Raw genomic sequence first — 15,534 nt, 5'->3', positions numbered from 1 at the left:
TTGTAAGGGAAGACTTGCAAGTACAAGATTGCAGGCAGCCATCAAATTATAACAACAAACATCCTCCAAAATGAGGTTAAAAAAAAGAAGAAAGAAACCTTTTATTAACCAAGTTCACGTTCTGCTAAAATTCTTTTTCAGTGTACTTAGAAGGCTTTCATAAAGCCCACTCTCGCACCTTAAACACTGGCAGTTTGTAAGGGTCATGAACAAACCATGCTGCAGAAAGACACCATGATGGCTCTATGCAAAGCTGACTTCACTGCTCTCTACCCCACTCCCTGAATCTCGAAGGAGGGAGGTCAGTGCACGCCACCAGGCCTGACCTGTCCCTATCTGCATCCCAGGGGGGCTTCTTTGATGAGGTGCCATTGGAATACAGCTCAGCTGCTCCTGCCCTGCACATTAACAAAGCCTCACACATGAGTTAACAAGCCCACCCAGAAGCAGAAGGCAAGCAAGGTACCATGCAGGCTTTGAAGAAGTCAACAATGGTCAAGCAGTAATACAATCTAGGTTTTTCCTTTACTTAGATTATCCCAGCTCTTCACTACCCTCCTTATACAGAATGCAAACTGCAGTCACCTGTGAATTATTAACCAAATCTCCCTCTGCATAAACTTAAAGGTTTCCACCATGTCACTGCAAGATCTCCCCTTCTCCTGTACCACTCAGGGTGGAAGTAGGGGTAGGCGATGTGCTACAAATGTGGTCACTGAAATGATCTAGGTTAAAAAATAAAAGCTCTGGGGGCCAAAAGATGTAATTCCTATAGTACCTGGTTCTACAGACAACTGGACGAGCACAACTCAAAGGGTGAGAAGCTGCTGCACCAGGGAACAAGAGCAGCTGCCCAAAAGCTTCTTAAAATCACTGTGGAGCCAAAGAAAATGCATCACATTAACTATGCCCATAGCCCAACTCCAGGCTGTGGAAGCCTCCTAACACTTCTCAGCACAACAGTAACCCTATGAAAATTTAACTGTTGACTTATAGGAAGGATTTCACAGATTTTTCTTTAGTTGTTACTTTATTAGAAATAAATGCAAATTTTTTGTTTGTTTCTCTAATGGACATACCTTAGAGTGATCAATCCTTTTTCCTTTTTTTTAAAACCTCCTCCAGTTTATTAGAAATGTATCATTTTGCTTTCTAGCCTCTCTCTATTTCTAATTTACTTAGTGAGGCTTTGGAACAAAGAATGCTCTTTTAAAAGATGGTCTGTTTCTATTTGTCAGAAAGTAGATTTTTTTGCCAAACATTAATCTCAGGACTTTTTTTTAATGTCATATAGAAAAAACCCATACAAAATATGCTTTCTCTTTTACTAATCCCTTTAAACAAACAGCATCCTTTAAATCAGCAAATCCAATACTAAGTTGAGATATTTAGGTATTTCCCAAAGCATCTTCTTTTTTTAAGCAAACTAATGGCACAATGACAGTATCTCCCTCTTAGTTTATATAAGAATTAGCAGGGTTTTTTTTTACCATAATGTGAGTAACTGAAAGCCTGAAAAGCTTCTCCAGTCTTGTTCTCTAAAGTAGTATTTTCTTAGGAAAAAAAAAGCCAATTAAACAGATGGAATTATGAACAGAGAAGTAAATCTTTAAGCAAAGTAACAGTTCTTGCTGGCAACTAACCTCACTGGAATTCACTTTCTGGTGCATGGCAAAAGAAAAAAACCCAGAATCTTATCCACAGAAAGATTAGGAAATAATGACCATAAACCTTCAAGTTTTGGCCAGTGACAGAATTTAGAACTTTAGGATGAAAAGTTCTTTAAACCAACACCAAGAGAGAATTAAGAAATGACACATACCTTATCTACTGGGAGAAAGTCATTCTCAACTTCTATTGACCTTGGCCGTAGTTTTATAGGTTTGTCTTTGAAGATATCTCCAAAGCCAACACCCTTGACCTTTTTGGGTTGGATTGTCGTGCCTCCATTGGCTCCTTCCGATTTTGTGCTGCAAGAGTCACCACCATCACTCTCAGAGCCTGTAGCATCTTTTAGGCCTGTGAAATGGAAGGATAAAAGAAGGAATCTTAGGTGTGAAGCTCAATATTTACAAAACAGATTGTGACTGGAAAATGATCCCTCCCACCATCTTCTAAAGGAAAACAAACCCACAAGAAACAGGTAGAGAAGTAGAGAAGATGCTCTCTGTGCCATGCGTTCATTTTCAAGTTTTAAAAATCACTTTATTTCATCACATTGGTGTACCAGTTAGAACTTACACCAATCCACAAAACATGCATACTCCAGCATCAAAACTTCATGAATGAAGACGGCCATTCTTTGAGTACCAAGAAAATCCTTCTTCCTCAGATAAAAATTATTTGGAAGACAAGTCAATAAATGAAAGAGTTAAATTCAGTTGTACATATATTGTATAAAGCCACTTAAAGCTAACAAGCAGTCAGACCAGGCGCACTGTACCTTAATCCGTGTGACTCAAATCAAGCCAATTATGCAATTAGTATCTAAAGGTACATTACCTAACTGGGAAATATAAAGCTGAAAGCTGTTCAAACAAATTTGCAATCAAATAAGCTGCATAATATGTTCCCAGCTGAAAATGAAATCTCTGCAGCATAGACAGCCTCACAAGAAAAGCACCCATGCACACTATCCTCTAGGAACATAATAAATCAAAACTGACATTCTGATTTGCATTACTTCTCTCAGTGAATAGGAAAATTTATCTGCACTTATCTGAAAATATCTGCTGTTTGAATAGGAGAGGCCACAGATGCAATATGGTGATATTTCAGCCACTTCACAGAATGGTGCAGAATCAGGCCAGCCACTGGCAGCAAGTGTGACCCACTGAAGCTTCCTCCAATTGAAACAGTCCCCTGGATCATTTAAATCTTCCTTCCTGCATTATAGATTGACTTAACTATGTTTCCAGGAAAACCAAAGCAATTGCTGCTACTACAGCACTAATTCTACCTAGTAACAAACTCAAATCCTCACATTCCCCTTGCAAGCATCTGTGGTGCCACAGATGTGGACCTTACAAGTCAAAGAAGGAAAAGTTTCAAGTAAGCTTATCTTCTTAACTATTTTTATATCAATGTCCACAAAATGATTGCAATGGATTTTCATAATAAGTGGCTGCCAGTAGAGAAGAAAGATTCTTCTTTAAAACCTGGACACCTAAAATAAGTAGAGATTATACATAAAACTCTTTCCTTCTTCCCTTTGGTAAGCAAGTAATGTTACACCAAAACTATCTGTATTTCTGCCAAAAGGAAAGAAATGGCACTAAGATCAGGCAAAGTCTACTGGATCCCTATAAAAGGGCTGCAAGTTGTGGAGTATGTGGCAAGTTTTAAAAAATCTTCCTCGTGCCCCAGTTTCTACAGTTCTCTGATGTGTATAAGCAACACAAACAGAATGAAGCAGTGTTCCTGAGCTGAAAGCATCTGAATATAATTTCTAGCCTACACTAGAACAACCCTTCAAAACCAAATAGAGGAATTACCTAAAGAAAAAAATATTTTGAAGTAAATTAAAATCTTTATGAATAAAATTTTTAATATTAACCATTTGAACCCTTTGCTTTTGCCTCCCCAGATCAAGTGATGCCTTTGGTTTTAACAGTCTCCATCCAACAACTTTCTGCCATGCTAGTGAGCAGCAACTTGTTTTGGGGGGGGGGGACTTCTTGTCTTCCTGGCAATTCACTGCTGAGCAACACAACTACCCAGTAAACCATGGCATCTTCTTCAAGGCCTACTTTAAGCTTTTCCAGTGAACCACAGAAACCAGTGCAAGTCCTGAGGCCTACAGGCACAACTTCACGATCCAGGATGCAAGGGGCTCATCTGTTAAATTAGTTTCAACACCAGGGTGCTGCTAGGAAATGAAATTAGAAATTATGTGTCAGGATAGGATTTTTAACAAAACCGTTAAGCAGAAAAGTTATCTATGCTGCTCTGGGATTTGCTGTATCTGAAACATGAAAGGAGTATAAATGTGGAATTAGAGGAAGATCCCAATTAGAAACAAATAAAAGACTAAAGACTAAACAAAATGCTTAGGTCCTCTGGCCTTCTGAGTGGCTGCTACATCTACCTGTTGAACACAAGTGATTTTTCTGTTTCTCTGAGTGTTCAATTTAGATACCATTGAACAAGTTTTTTGTTCCAGAAGCTGTGCAGCCCTGGAATTCAAAAGAATACTAAATAATAGTATTACAATTCTTATCTTAAATATGCAGGGGTCTTGATCTCTCTACTTGGACTTTTTTATTGTCCAAGATGGGCCTGGGGGAAAACTTCGAGTCTGGTTTCACTCATTTATTATAGCAGTAAGAACAGTCGTATTCCTGCCATCAACAAAGTAAATTCCTTGTGCTCCTTCTCTTCCAGAACTCATGAAAGCAATAATCAGGGAATTCAATCATTCGCTGCAACCCTGCTTTGTGATGTGGTTGGCAGGAGGGGAGTGGTTATCTGTAGCAAAGCCATTCCACAATGCAGGGGCACTCAGAGGTGCAAGGGTAAGCCAGAGAGGTATAAATCTCTCCAGGCAAGACAGCAAAGTCACTGTCTCTTTCTTATTCCTACACCTTGTTGTGCCTTGCGCAGTAACAGAAGCTGCAAGTTCTACTAGCTAGGCCTTCCCTGGCTTTGCAAAATATCAGTCACTAGGGCCCTGGCTGAGACAGAGGCTAGAACCAACTTTATTTACCACTTCTAAATGCAAAGAGAATGGTCACCAGTCGACTATACTGAGTTGCAAATAATATTTCTGATCATAAAACATCTACAATTCAAAAAACTCAAACAAATCACAGTGATCACTGTTTCTCTGTAGAACAAAAGATCTTCTTGATATGGGATGGGAAAATTACGCTCTGGCAAAGGTTCCTTCTTTCATCCTTGTCAAAATCTCCTCAAACTACTCTGTGATGGAGGGAGGGAGCAGTGCAGAGACCTCCCTCCACAAGTAACTGAATTTTAACTGATAGAAACCCGACTGCTCTTAGCCACTCCCTGAAATGAACAGAAAAGCTAAAATAAATAATTAAAATAGGTTTTCTGCATCACTAATTGTGGGAGAAGAGGACCTGGACCTTGGCCAGTGGATGGAAGTAAAATATGGAAGTAATTACAGGAATTACTCAAGAAGTCTCACATGGACTTCCAGATCTTTGAAGCCTGCATGAGAGAGAAAGTAGAAGCCCCAAGGGGCTCCTGTAAGAATTAGGCTTTAGTTTCTGGGTCATCACTTGTTTTTTATAATGACATCTTCATCTTTTATGAAATTCTTCTATGATAAGACATCACACCTTCTATCAGAAACCTCACCTCAGGCTTACAAAAGACTTCCCTAGCATCACCCATCTGTGCTTGATGATAATCCAAGAATCATTTCATTCTCTATGCTGTCACCGTGCTTTGTCTCAGAATACAGTCCTCATAATGAAAGCAACATAGGAAATAACAGGTTTGTCTGGCTTTTTTTTTAAAAATGAGGACAGAATGGACTGAAGTTATGCTTGTCCAAACTAAACTGCATTTGAGTGGCCAGATACAGAGGTCAGTTTTACAAAGCTCTTTCAAAGTTAAAATAATTCTTCCTGATCAACTGGGAAAATGACATAATTTATTATTTTTTGACTGACACAAACTGAGGAGCCCTCTGAACTTAAACAAATAAGCAACAATAAAATCCCTGTCTTTTCCAAGAACTAGTCTGCTCTTGCTCTTATCGCTTCATGACTGATGGCAAGAGGTAAAACTGACAGAAGAGGAGGACTATATGCAGTGGAAACAGAACAATTTAGATAAAATGAAGATCTATGGTAACATTAAGTAACAGTTGTGCAGTGCTTAAATACAGAACAGTCCTACAAAGAAGAACCTACCATGCTTCTACTCTTAAAGATGTGCTAAGGAGACTCTCTTACCTTCCTCTAAACGTACATGAGATATACACCTCTGATTTGTACAGATAAAGAACTTGCAAGCAAGGATTTGCAACACTATATCCACACCTGCCTGACAAGTTCTCTCCTCTCATTTATTTTTCATTGGGTTGTTCCCTGATATATCTATATATCTCAAGATATATATGTCAGCAATTCTCTCGGAGCAATCTTGCCAAGTGAGGCTGCACTGGCGTCCCCAGCCCTGCCTACACAAGAAAGGGATGTCTGAAGTGATCTCTCCTCATAAACCAGAAAAATGTTACTCTTCCAACAATCCACATTTTTCTTCTTTCAGCTTTTCATGACCTTTTTAGCCAGCAGTGCAAACAGCTTAGTAGGAGAACAGAGCTGGGTGGATAGTTTCCCCAAAAGACGAAATGTAGCCCATGGATACAGCTGGGAACTAAGCAGGAATCTCAGTGACCTATATGTCAGATTATGAACTTTAAACATGAAATTTTCTTCAAGAGCAGCTAGAGTTAGCAGGGAGGTCAAGTTGCTACATGGACATTAAAAGCAGGGTAACATTTCAGTTGGCGCAGTCATCTGCTGCTGCTCACTGGTACACCCACGCAGTCTGAACCAGCTGTGGCAGAGCTATGAACTTGAGCACTAAGGTAAGGCCAGCAGCTCAGTAAACTGCTATCCACAGAAACACTGAGCACATCCTGCTTTTCTTTAAGTCTAGTTATTAAATACTTCAAATATAGCTAGGATGGGATAAAAACCGCAGGAGGCTGGCCTCCCACTTTTTTTTTTTTTTTTAACAGCAACTTTTCTAGAATCTGCCAGCTCTCTGTCAGCGTTTGGAGAGCTGACAAGCTAAGAACATAACATCAACAAGGTGCTCACTAACACGCCTACTACCACACCAGTCCTAATAGTAAGAAAATTTTTCAGATCTTTAAAATTTCTCAGCACATAAGTCTTTTGGGGGTGTCACCTCCCATTTCTGGCTCTACAAGCAAACACACTATTCTTTTACCTAGATTTATTGTTGCTGAATCATCTGTAGCACCACAAGGTAGAGCGCAAATTTGAGCATTGGGTGCACTTTTATAGTAAGATCCTTGAAATCTGAACAATGGCAGCATCAGCAGCAAGAAGTTAAAACTCCCAGGAGCCAACCTTACCCACCTTTTGGCTGGGAGAAGATACAGGACTACTGACATACTGCTATTTAAAAACACTTAGAGCTCTAAGATTCTGTGCTGCTTCATGCTCCTTACAAATGCAAGCTAATTTAGTATTCATGAAGATTAAATTCTCACAACACTGTCTGGAGGAATTTCGCACTTCACACACACTTTTTCCTCTATGGGTATATAAGAAAGATTAGTTTTCTCAAGACATTTCAAACACACCACGCTCCTGCTATGCCAGTTATGGGTCTTTTGAGAGTAACATTCTGAAATGTACCAAAACAGATTAGTTCAAACAGGGATTAAAAAGCGACCGCAACATTAGATTTAATTCACCAACAGCCCCAGAGCTGCGCTGGCATCAAACCAAGATTCTAAATCAGAAAGATATTTAGGGATGATAAAGGGCTGTGTAAACTAAAGCTGTTAAAACAAAAATAAACAGCTGTGATAAAATTAACTCCATTCAAAGCAGGAAACGGATTGTTTCTAAAGAGCTTAAAATGGCAGGAAAAAGGGGGACTATATTGTGAGCTTTACAGAGCTTTCTATTTCGAGCTGTTATTTAGCAATTTGATTTTTGTTCTTTATTCTGGATTGTTCTCTCTGCAGACAATTTATGGCACTGAGCAAAAGATGGACCACTATGCCAGATGCTCTGGCTCTAAGCACTTCTCAGGCTAGCTCTGTTAAGTGATCAGCTGTTCAGAGGCACACACACCTGAGACGATGCAATGGATCTCCTGATTTGGTCTGGCAGCCAAAGAGAAACGCAGTCAACTGTGTTTAATGGAACAAAGAACTGTGTAAATGGAGCTTATTGGAATTTTTGCCTTTTATGGAAAGTAAGGAAAGTGAGGGGAAATATGTCCTTTCCTTCTATTTAGAGAATGACAGCACGGAACGCCCAAATAACTGATCTGAATGACAAAGAAGGTGAAGTTGTACATGGCAATTGCAGTAGACGAAACCGGAACTGTCCTTCCTTTTCCTCACATACTGGTGAAGGCAGAACAAATACTCACAGCCGATAAGGTATTTATCTTGAGCTTCCTTTCTGTCAAAGTCCTGTATTTTGTTGAAGCCATATCCAACAACATTCCATAGTGTCATAAAAAAAATCATAAACCAGAAAAGGAAGTTTGATTTTAAATATTACTGTAGAACAAAGCCATGTTGATTCTTCATAGTTTAAAGGTTAATAAATTCATGCTTTCAAAAAACAAATTTATGCTTCTTTACCAAGAGTAGGTATACATGTACAAATGGCTGAGGCAGACTATCTCAATATTGGTCATTATTTATTATTCTCAGTTATATTCCTTGAAAAAAATGTAATCGTGAAATCTAAACATTTTGTAATTTCCTTTCAGCATGTTCATTCGCCTTAGCACAACAGTTCTTGCCACATAAGAAACAGCTCCAAAATTTTTACGCTTGCACAAGAAATCATGCAGGGAAAAGGGGAGCGGTGTCCAGCACCACGTAGCAGCATGCATTAAGGGCAATGGAGCGCAAGCACCCTCTGCAGCATGAATACAGAGCCATCAATACGGAAGTTGGTGGCTTCACCTCATCCCCAGCCATTTCCTCGAATACTGGGAGAGTGAGTAGAAACAATCATTCCTTCTTTCAGGAGCTCTACAACTGTACCATTGTCATCTTTATTTTGGAACTATTTTTCACCACCCTTGTTCTCACCAAGTACAGGAACATGTTATTACACATAAAGGATGGGTAAGCAACTACAGCCAAAAGGATTCTTTACCTGCCACTCACCAAAAAACGGTCTATTGTGAGACTCATGAAAAACCACTTGGTAGTGGGAGTCCAAATCAACAGAAGGATTTAATGTGTTTCACCCCAATCAACATACTCTTCCACCCACCACCCCCAAAGCGTTGCCCAAAGGATACATTCATTCTTCAGAAAACATGATGCTTATTTTTAATCATAAAAATTTCCCTCACCCCATTTTAGCATTGTTCCTTCTCAGATGTCATTTTTCATTGTAACAGCTGTGCATTTAATGTATGTTCTTCTTTGTAAGCAATTTATAAGAAGTTGAGGTGAAATAAAAAATTGTAACTGTCTTCTCTTCAGAACTGCTAAAATCACATTTGGGTTTCTCATTTAACTTCACTCACATTCAGACACTTAAAAGGGATTAATAATGTCATAAATACATCAACCATATTGATTTCTTGGAGCTATCACCAGCCATAGTTCCTCAAAGATTAGAGGGAGGGTAAAAAAAAATAAAATAAAATTGGTGAAGCAATAGAAAACACAATTAAGATTACTCACGAATATTTCTGTTTCAACGATCCTGTCTCATCTTCTTCCATTATATCTAATATCTATTACTGACAGCATTGTGGATCCACACATAAGGAAAGAGAGGCAAATATTTGTCAAATCAAGCATTGTATCTGCCCTGTTCCTCAGTTATAGCATCTTCGAAGAAAAAGAAAGCGAAGGAAGGAAGAAAGAGAAATTAAACCAGTAAATTAAAAAAAAAGAAACCCAAGAAGCATTTTTTTGTGGAGGTGCAGAAAAGTTGCAGGATGAGAGAAAAGAGGGCTGTGGATCAACAAAACAATAAGTAACTTTTTGTTGCTGTGTGTCTCTCTTGGCCCAGCATACGCAGTAGCAAAGATTTTCTGACAGCAGGTTGATGAGCAGAATGCCAAAGGAGTTGGAATTATCACTGAGCAAAGCCTGGCATACTAAATGATCAAAAAAGCCATGTCAGCGTATGAAGGCAAGGCTGAGGGTTTATGCAGGAGACAATCTTGCTTATTTCAGTGGAAGGTATCTCTAGAAGCAGCTACACACTAATTCAACAGGGTTTAGCTATTACAGGCCTTGGTCAAGTAAGAAAATTTCTCTTAAACACAGCAGTCGCAAAACAACTTTCAAAACAAAAGTATTTAGCACTAAGCATGTGTTTGTAAAGTAAAAGCTCTAAGCTTGCTTCAGAAGTTGAGCAATGCTTCATGCAATGTGATACAGGTGAATCCAAGCACCCTTTGGGCATAAGTAGTCTAAAGCTATGAACTGAGGTTAATTTATAAAGGAATCAGAAAGCTGAAATAAAAGCAGCTGTAGGTTGTTTTAAACAGACATCCCTAAATGAAAATAATTCTGTGGAATGCCTCCAAATGATTTTCACTGAAAATACAGGTGCATAGATATTTGTCTAAAAATAAGGACCGCAGGTCAGATAAGAAATGGAAGAAGCTGGCCACCCTTTCAGTAGGCCTGTTTGGGAAGAACACTTTGGGAAGAACATTTGGGAGTATGCAGGAAGTGAGCTGCCAATAGATGTAGCAGGAAGAAAAAGAAACCGTCTCTTTTGTATGTTAATTTATGAGATAACATCTCTGATAGTATCAACCATGACAACCATCATTTTGCTTAAAACTTTCCTGGATGACCTGATTTTGTGTATTGCCCACTTCAGTTTCAGTTCTGAACCCAGTAAGCAACAAACAGGCCACAAATGTAGCTGGATATCTGATCTTCTGAGATGCAGTTTTACAGAGAAAGCAAAACATCTCTGCAGCATGAAAAAAAAATGCAAGTCTCAACCAAATGCCAAAGGAGGTAGTATTAAACAAGACTTCTTTTGTCAGCTTTAAAAATAGAGTTTAGATGGGTGTTTGCTCAGAGCAACGTGAGACAATCTACTGCGCGTAAAGCTGTCTTCTTCCAGCTGGGTATCAGGCATACCTGTAGACAGCTATCCAATCCTGCACTTTGTCAAATCAGTTTGATGACATTTATTTTTTATGATATGGCACAGCCACAGGCCAGTATTATTAACAAGGAGAACTAAATGCAGAGCTGTAGCACAACTAGAAAGGTGACTGAATTCTTCCTGACTTCACTTAGGCTCACCCTAAATGACTCGATAAAAGGAGAAGGGCCATTTGACTCTTACTGGAAAATTGACTGGGCACAGAGAGCGGGTTTCTTGAAAACTGTGAAAGGTAATGTTAGGGCAACATTGCCCAGAAAGATTAATGTTGTGAAATTAAAGTCTCCAAAGGCAGACCTTGCATCTGATTTGAAGCTAGATCTTAAAGTCAGAAGTCAAGCATACTGGAGATGTACTTCATAAATCCTTATTATGCTCACCAGATAGGTGGGTTCGAGGACATGATGGTCTAAGAACTCTGCAAGAAGCATGCAGTTTGACTGATGCACAAGCAGTCATGAAGACTGTAAGGTGAGTAGCAGCAGAAAAATGTGAAAACCACCAGCCACATGGTCTGCTCCAGCCAGAGCAAGAGCTTAGTTGGAATCTTGAGAAGAGCTGCAGAAAAGAGATGAATTCTGGTAGACAGGGAGATAATTCTCCATGAGGAAATACTCAGAGCTGCACACATCCACAAATGTGGTTAAAAAAAGATCAGCTTTTGTTTAAAAAAAGAAAGTGTAAGTGCAAGTTATCAGAATAGAATACTACCACTTCAACTGCTTCATCCTTTGCAATGAACATGCATAAGACAGAAGTACTCAGCGGTACAAGATAGAACACCCCCCACCCAGAAAGGAGGAAGAAGGGCAGCACAGCTTGGATCTTCTCAAGAGAAAACTGTCTGGGACGAAAGCAGATGCCAAAGTTAGCACAACATCCTGCTCACCGGAGGACAGGACTGAACACTTTGTACTTAGTCACACTGAATGTGACTCAGTAGGATCTCTTTCTGCTAGATTTCTCGATGAGGAAGCAGGTGGAAGGACAGATTTCTGTCTTCCTTGCTTCCTCTGTCTGGCATCTGATGGTTACATCCTGTCTTAACAGGGTAGTAAAAGCGTATGAAAAGCAGCATGTTCCCTGCTTCCAAAATGCGGAAGGCAAAAACTTGAACATGAAATGAAAGTAGCTTTTTATCTTTTATCCTCTTTGGCAGAAAAAACGTATCAGCCAAAATGCTGTGAGTAATAGCTGTCAAAGACAGAATGCCAAATGAAGAGCATGCAGTAAATTTAAAAAAAAAACCAACAACAAACCCCCCAAAAAATCCAACAACAAAAAACCCCAAAATACTACAATGTTCTTTAAGAAAAGCAAAGCGTATTTTATGAATTCAGCAATCACAATGGGAACTTTTATTTTTAGAGCAGAAGGACTTTTAATTCCAAGATTTGAGGTTATTATCAACAGTCTTCATGTTTCAGGCAGCAAAAATGATGAGACTAAATGGGCTTAATTTCAATCCATAGCTGAGACCCAAATATCCAGTGTAATTTACGATTTATTGTGGGCTTACACACATACCTTATATGGACAAGTAACACACACATGCACAGAAGGGAGGAGGGCATTCTCATCGCATTAAGGCGAGGCAGTTCAGCAGCAGCAAACTGACTTTAGCTTACAGACATATATGCATGTAGAGTAGCCATAAGTGAGTAGCGGTGGCACATTTTACAAGTGTAGATAAATCAAACAAATACAGAGGACTAAAGCTATTGCTTGTTGATTTTGAAACACACTCACTGTTATAGCGTCTGTAGCTGTCAATCTTTGCCGGTGCCACTCTGTACAGAATTGTCCCTTCAAAGGCAGATTTTCCTGACAGCAGGCAAGAGAAGGAAAAACGAAAAAAAAGAGAAGGGGCAGGGTGGGGGTGAAGAGATCGAATGATGGTAAAAAGAAGGGAAAGGAAGAAGTTTTAATCTGTATTTTCAGTCACTAGCATGTTTAAAGCCTCATTAGCAAAACAACGAGAGTACTAACAAAAGTATCTGATTGTACATGAAGTTAAAATGTTCTTACTGCATGTATGTCAGATAAAAGAATCTCATGTTTTTGCTAAAGCTGTTCTTTACAATGTCCAACAAGAATGCATTTTCTTTAGGTTTTGTCTGTTGTCCATCAAGTTGCAAGACTTGCAAATGAAATTATTTGTCTGTCTTATTAAGCCTCCTCACATACCACAGGGGAAGCCTGAAAAAAATTATTACTGCAACGATGTACTCACAGTGGCTCAACACTCTTGATGCAAATGTAGTGCACTCGAACAAACACAGCTGACATCCAAACAGGGCAATGAAATACTCACATTTCTTTAATCTGCCAGGGTCCTGTGAGCATCAGAAATACTGCATCTTTCCAAGATGACTTATTACAAACATTTTGGACATGGAAGTGGTCTTAAACAATGCTTAGTTGAAGGGATATGACACTAAAACCTGAATAAACCAGTTTTTCAGCCAATACCTTAATCAGGTGTTTGACTTGGCACACATTAACAAAAACAAAATACTAAAATTAAAAAGAAAACAACAAAATGACAAAACACCCCAACAACTTCCGCTTCTCATCTTAGATCTTTAATGTAACAGCTTTATTATCAAGATAATTCATCCTCTGATATTTATGATATGAAATTCAAGTGAAAGTAAAAGCATGAGCAGCTGAAGTAATTTCTGTGTTGTAGGGGTTTTTTTAAACCCAAGGTACCCAGGCAAGCCCAAGAATATACCAGTGTTAGCTTGTTGCCAATCTTACCTAGGTATACCATCATAAAAATTAATGTCTTCAGTAAAATTTTATAGCAAAATAGCTACTACGTGTGAATTGTCCCAACATAGCATCACACCCATTTTGGTACCTAAAATGTCTGTTTTTTCCCCCCGCATATCATTCTGTTGGACTTTCAGAAAATAAAAACCTATACTCATTTACGTATTGTAAAAAGCTGGTTTTTTGTTTTGTTCTTGCCGTTTAATTAATAACAAAAGCTTTTCCTTGCCTTATTTTTACACAATGAGGAAGCAAAAAAGCCACAAATCCATCTTTCCACCTTGTTTTTACAAAATTCCATTAAAAGAATGCTATTAAAACAGTCAAACAACAATTAAGAAATTGCTAAGAGAAAGTTTTGTTAAGCCTCATGACAATGAGGAAAGCCAGAGACAGTAATGGTGATCTGAAGTTTTAAGAACTCAAAATACAGGAGGTTGCCTGACTGAACTATCAGCTGATGAGTCTATCATCAGTTCTAACTCCAGCAGACATGACTTCTCAGTGGCCATCACTAACAGGTTCTAAAAATATTGATTGATAGGCCTAGCAATCCTGAACAGACACATACAAGAGACAGCAAGATGTAAAAGGCCACCTCTAAATGACAGGAACATACTAAAATGCTTTTGAAATAATCACCTTAATATTGTGACTCTCTCAGACACGACTTATTTTCCTACATGACAAATTTTGCTTCTCAACAGACTGTAATAACAAGTTGTGGTATTGAAAATATTCTTAAAATTAATACTAGATATCTGAGAAATCTAGAAAGTAATATGATAATTCATGTATCCATTTCATATAGTAATAAAATTATAATGTATACTTCCTGTTTATGCTGTAACAGTCAGTCAAAGAAATGTTTTAATTTAAGAGGATGCTTTAAAGAACAAGGAACTCTTATTTACTCTAAGGCCACCTGATCCTGTCCATACTTACATTCTGAAATGTGCCTTTGAAGACAAAAAATTTGGCAGCCACCTTACAGCTGGGACAAATACTTTAAAAACAAACAAACCCCCAAACCCACAAATCTTTTGATCTTGTAACAGTCTAACTTTCCAATCTGCTGAGCACCCACTATCTGAAGGGAAGCACAGGTTCCCAACCCTTTCAAAGTTAAGTCCCACTGTCAGTATTCAGAAATATTTGGGCACTTCCAAAACTAGTCTCAGACATTTGCAAAAAAGGGGCTTTTTGTTCTGAAGAAACTTCTGAGGTTACTCTATGGCAGAGCATGAAAAGAAACTAAGATAATTCCTTCTTGCCATTTACTCTGATCTGCCATAAAATTTACATGGATACAACAAAACCAGTAAAATCAGACAACACCTTTCTCCCCATTGGGCCTGTGTAGGTCATAATGAAGGATGGAGAAATATGCATTTTTATTAATCTTATTCCTAAAAAGCCAAGTTACATTGTTTTTCTCTTCTGTATGTCTTTCACTTTGAGTTAACCAAAATTACATTTGCCCTTCTAAAAAGGCTCTCTTTAGAGAGGGTCAGTAAAATGTGTTTAAAAGATCAAGCTAAGTTTCACCAAAGCATTAAATTTAACTATTAACTCAAAAATACTCTTGTGTTTACACAGTGCCCCTTCTCCAATGATCCCATGCTTCTTTCCCAAGTCTTAAAGTAAACCTGCCAAGTATTACCTTATCCATTTTACAAGCTTGGCTGAAGAGTTCAAGGTTGCTGCTCAGGATTGCAGAGCCACACCCCAAGCCTTTCTAGGCCACTCTAGAAGCTGTGTGGAACCTCAGTGACCACCCAAGGTTCTAGTTCAATGTGCAGGTACAGCTCCTCACACTTGAGTGCTAACTTAATAATCTAGATTTCATATTCAAGGTTTCGGCCTTACGAAGTCCTGTGATACAGACATATTCAAACAATGT

At 38.7% G+C, this 15,534-nt stretch overlaps 1 protein-coding gene across 5 annotated transcripts in view; it reads right to left on the bottom strand.

Moving 5' to 3' along the window:
• Window positions 1–15,534, bottom strand: part of SH3KBP1 (SH3 domain containing kinase binding protein 1) — a 235,083-nt gene that overhangs the window by 89,923 nt on the left and 129,626 nt on the right. For 4 of the 5 annotated variants that reach the window (XM_074906362.1, XM_074906343.1, XM_074906352.1 and 1 more), the window contains exons 6-7: window positions 12,603–12,677; window positions 1,823–2,019 (exon numbers count right to left, since the gene is read on the bottom strand). In XM_074906362.1, coding sequence (XP_074762463.1) covers window positions 1,823–2,019; window positions 12,603–12,677 — 272 coding nt within the window. The remainder of the gene's footprint in view (window positions 1–1,822; window positions 2,020–12,602; window positions 12,678–15,534) is intronic. The other variant, XM_074906371.1, reaches the window with a different exon arrangement.

Source organism: Athene noctua, chromosome 1 (genome assembly GCF_965140245.1).
Source record: "Athene noctua chromosome 1, bAthNoc1.hap1.1, whole genome shotgun sequence".
Classification (NCBI taxonomy): Eukaryota; Metazoa; Chordata; class Aves; order Strigiformes; family Strigidae; genus Athene; species Athene noctua.
This window is presented reverse-complemented; position numbering and strand designations above follow the sequence as displayed.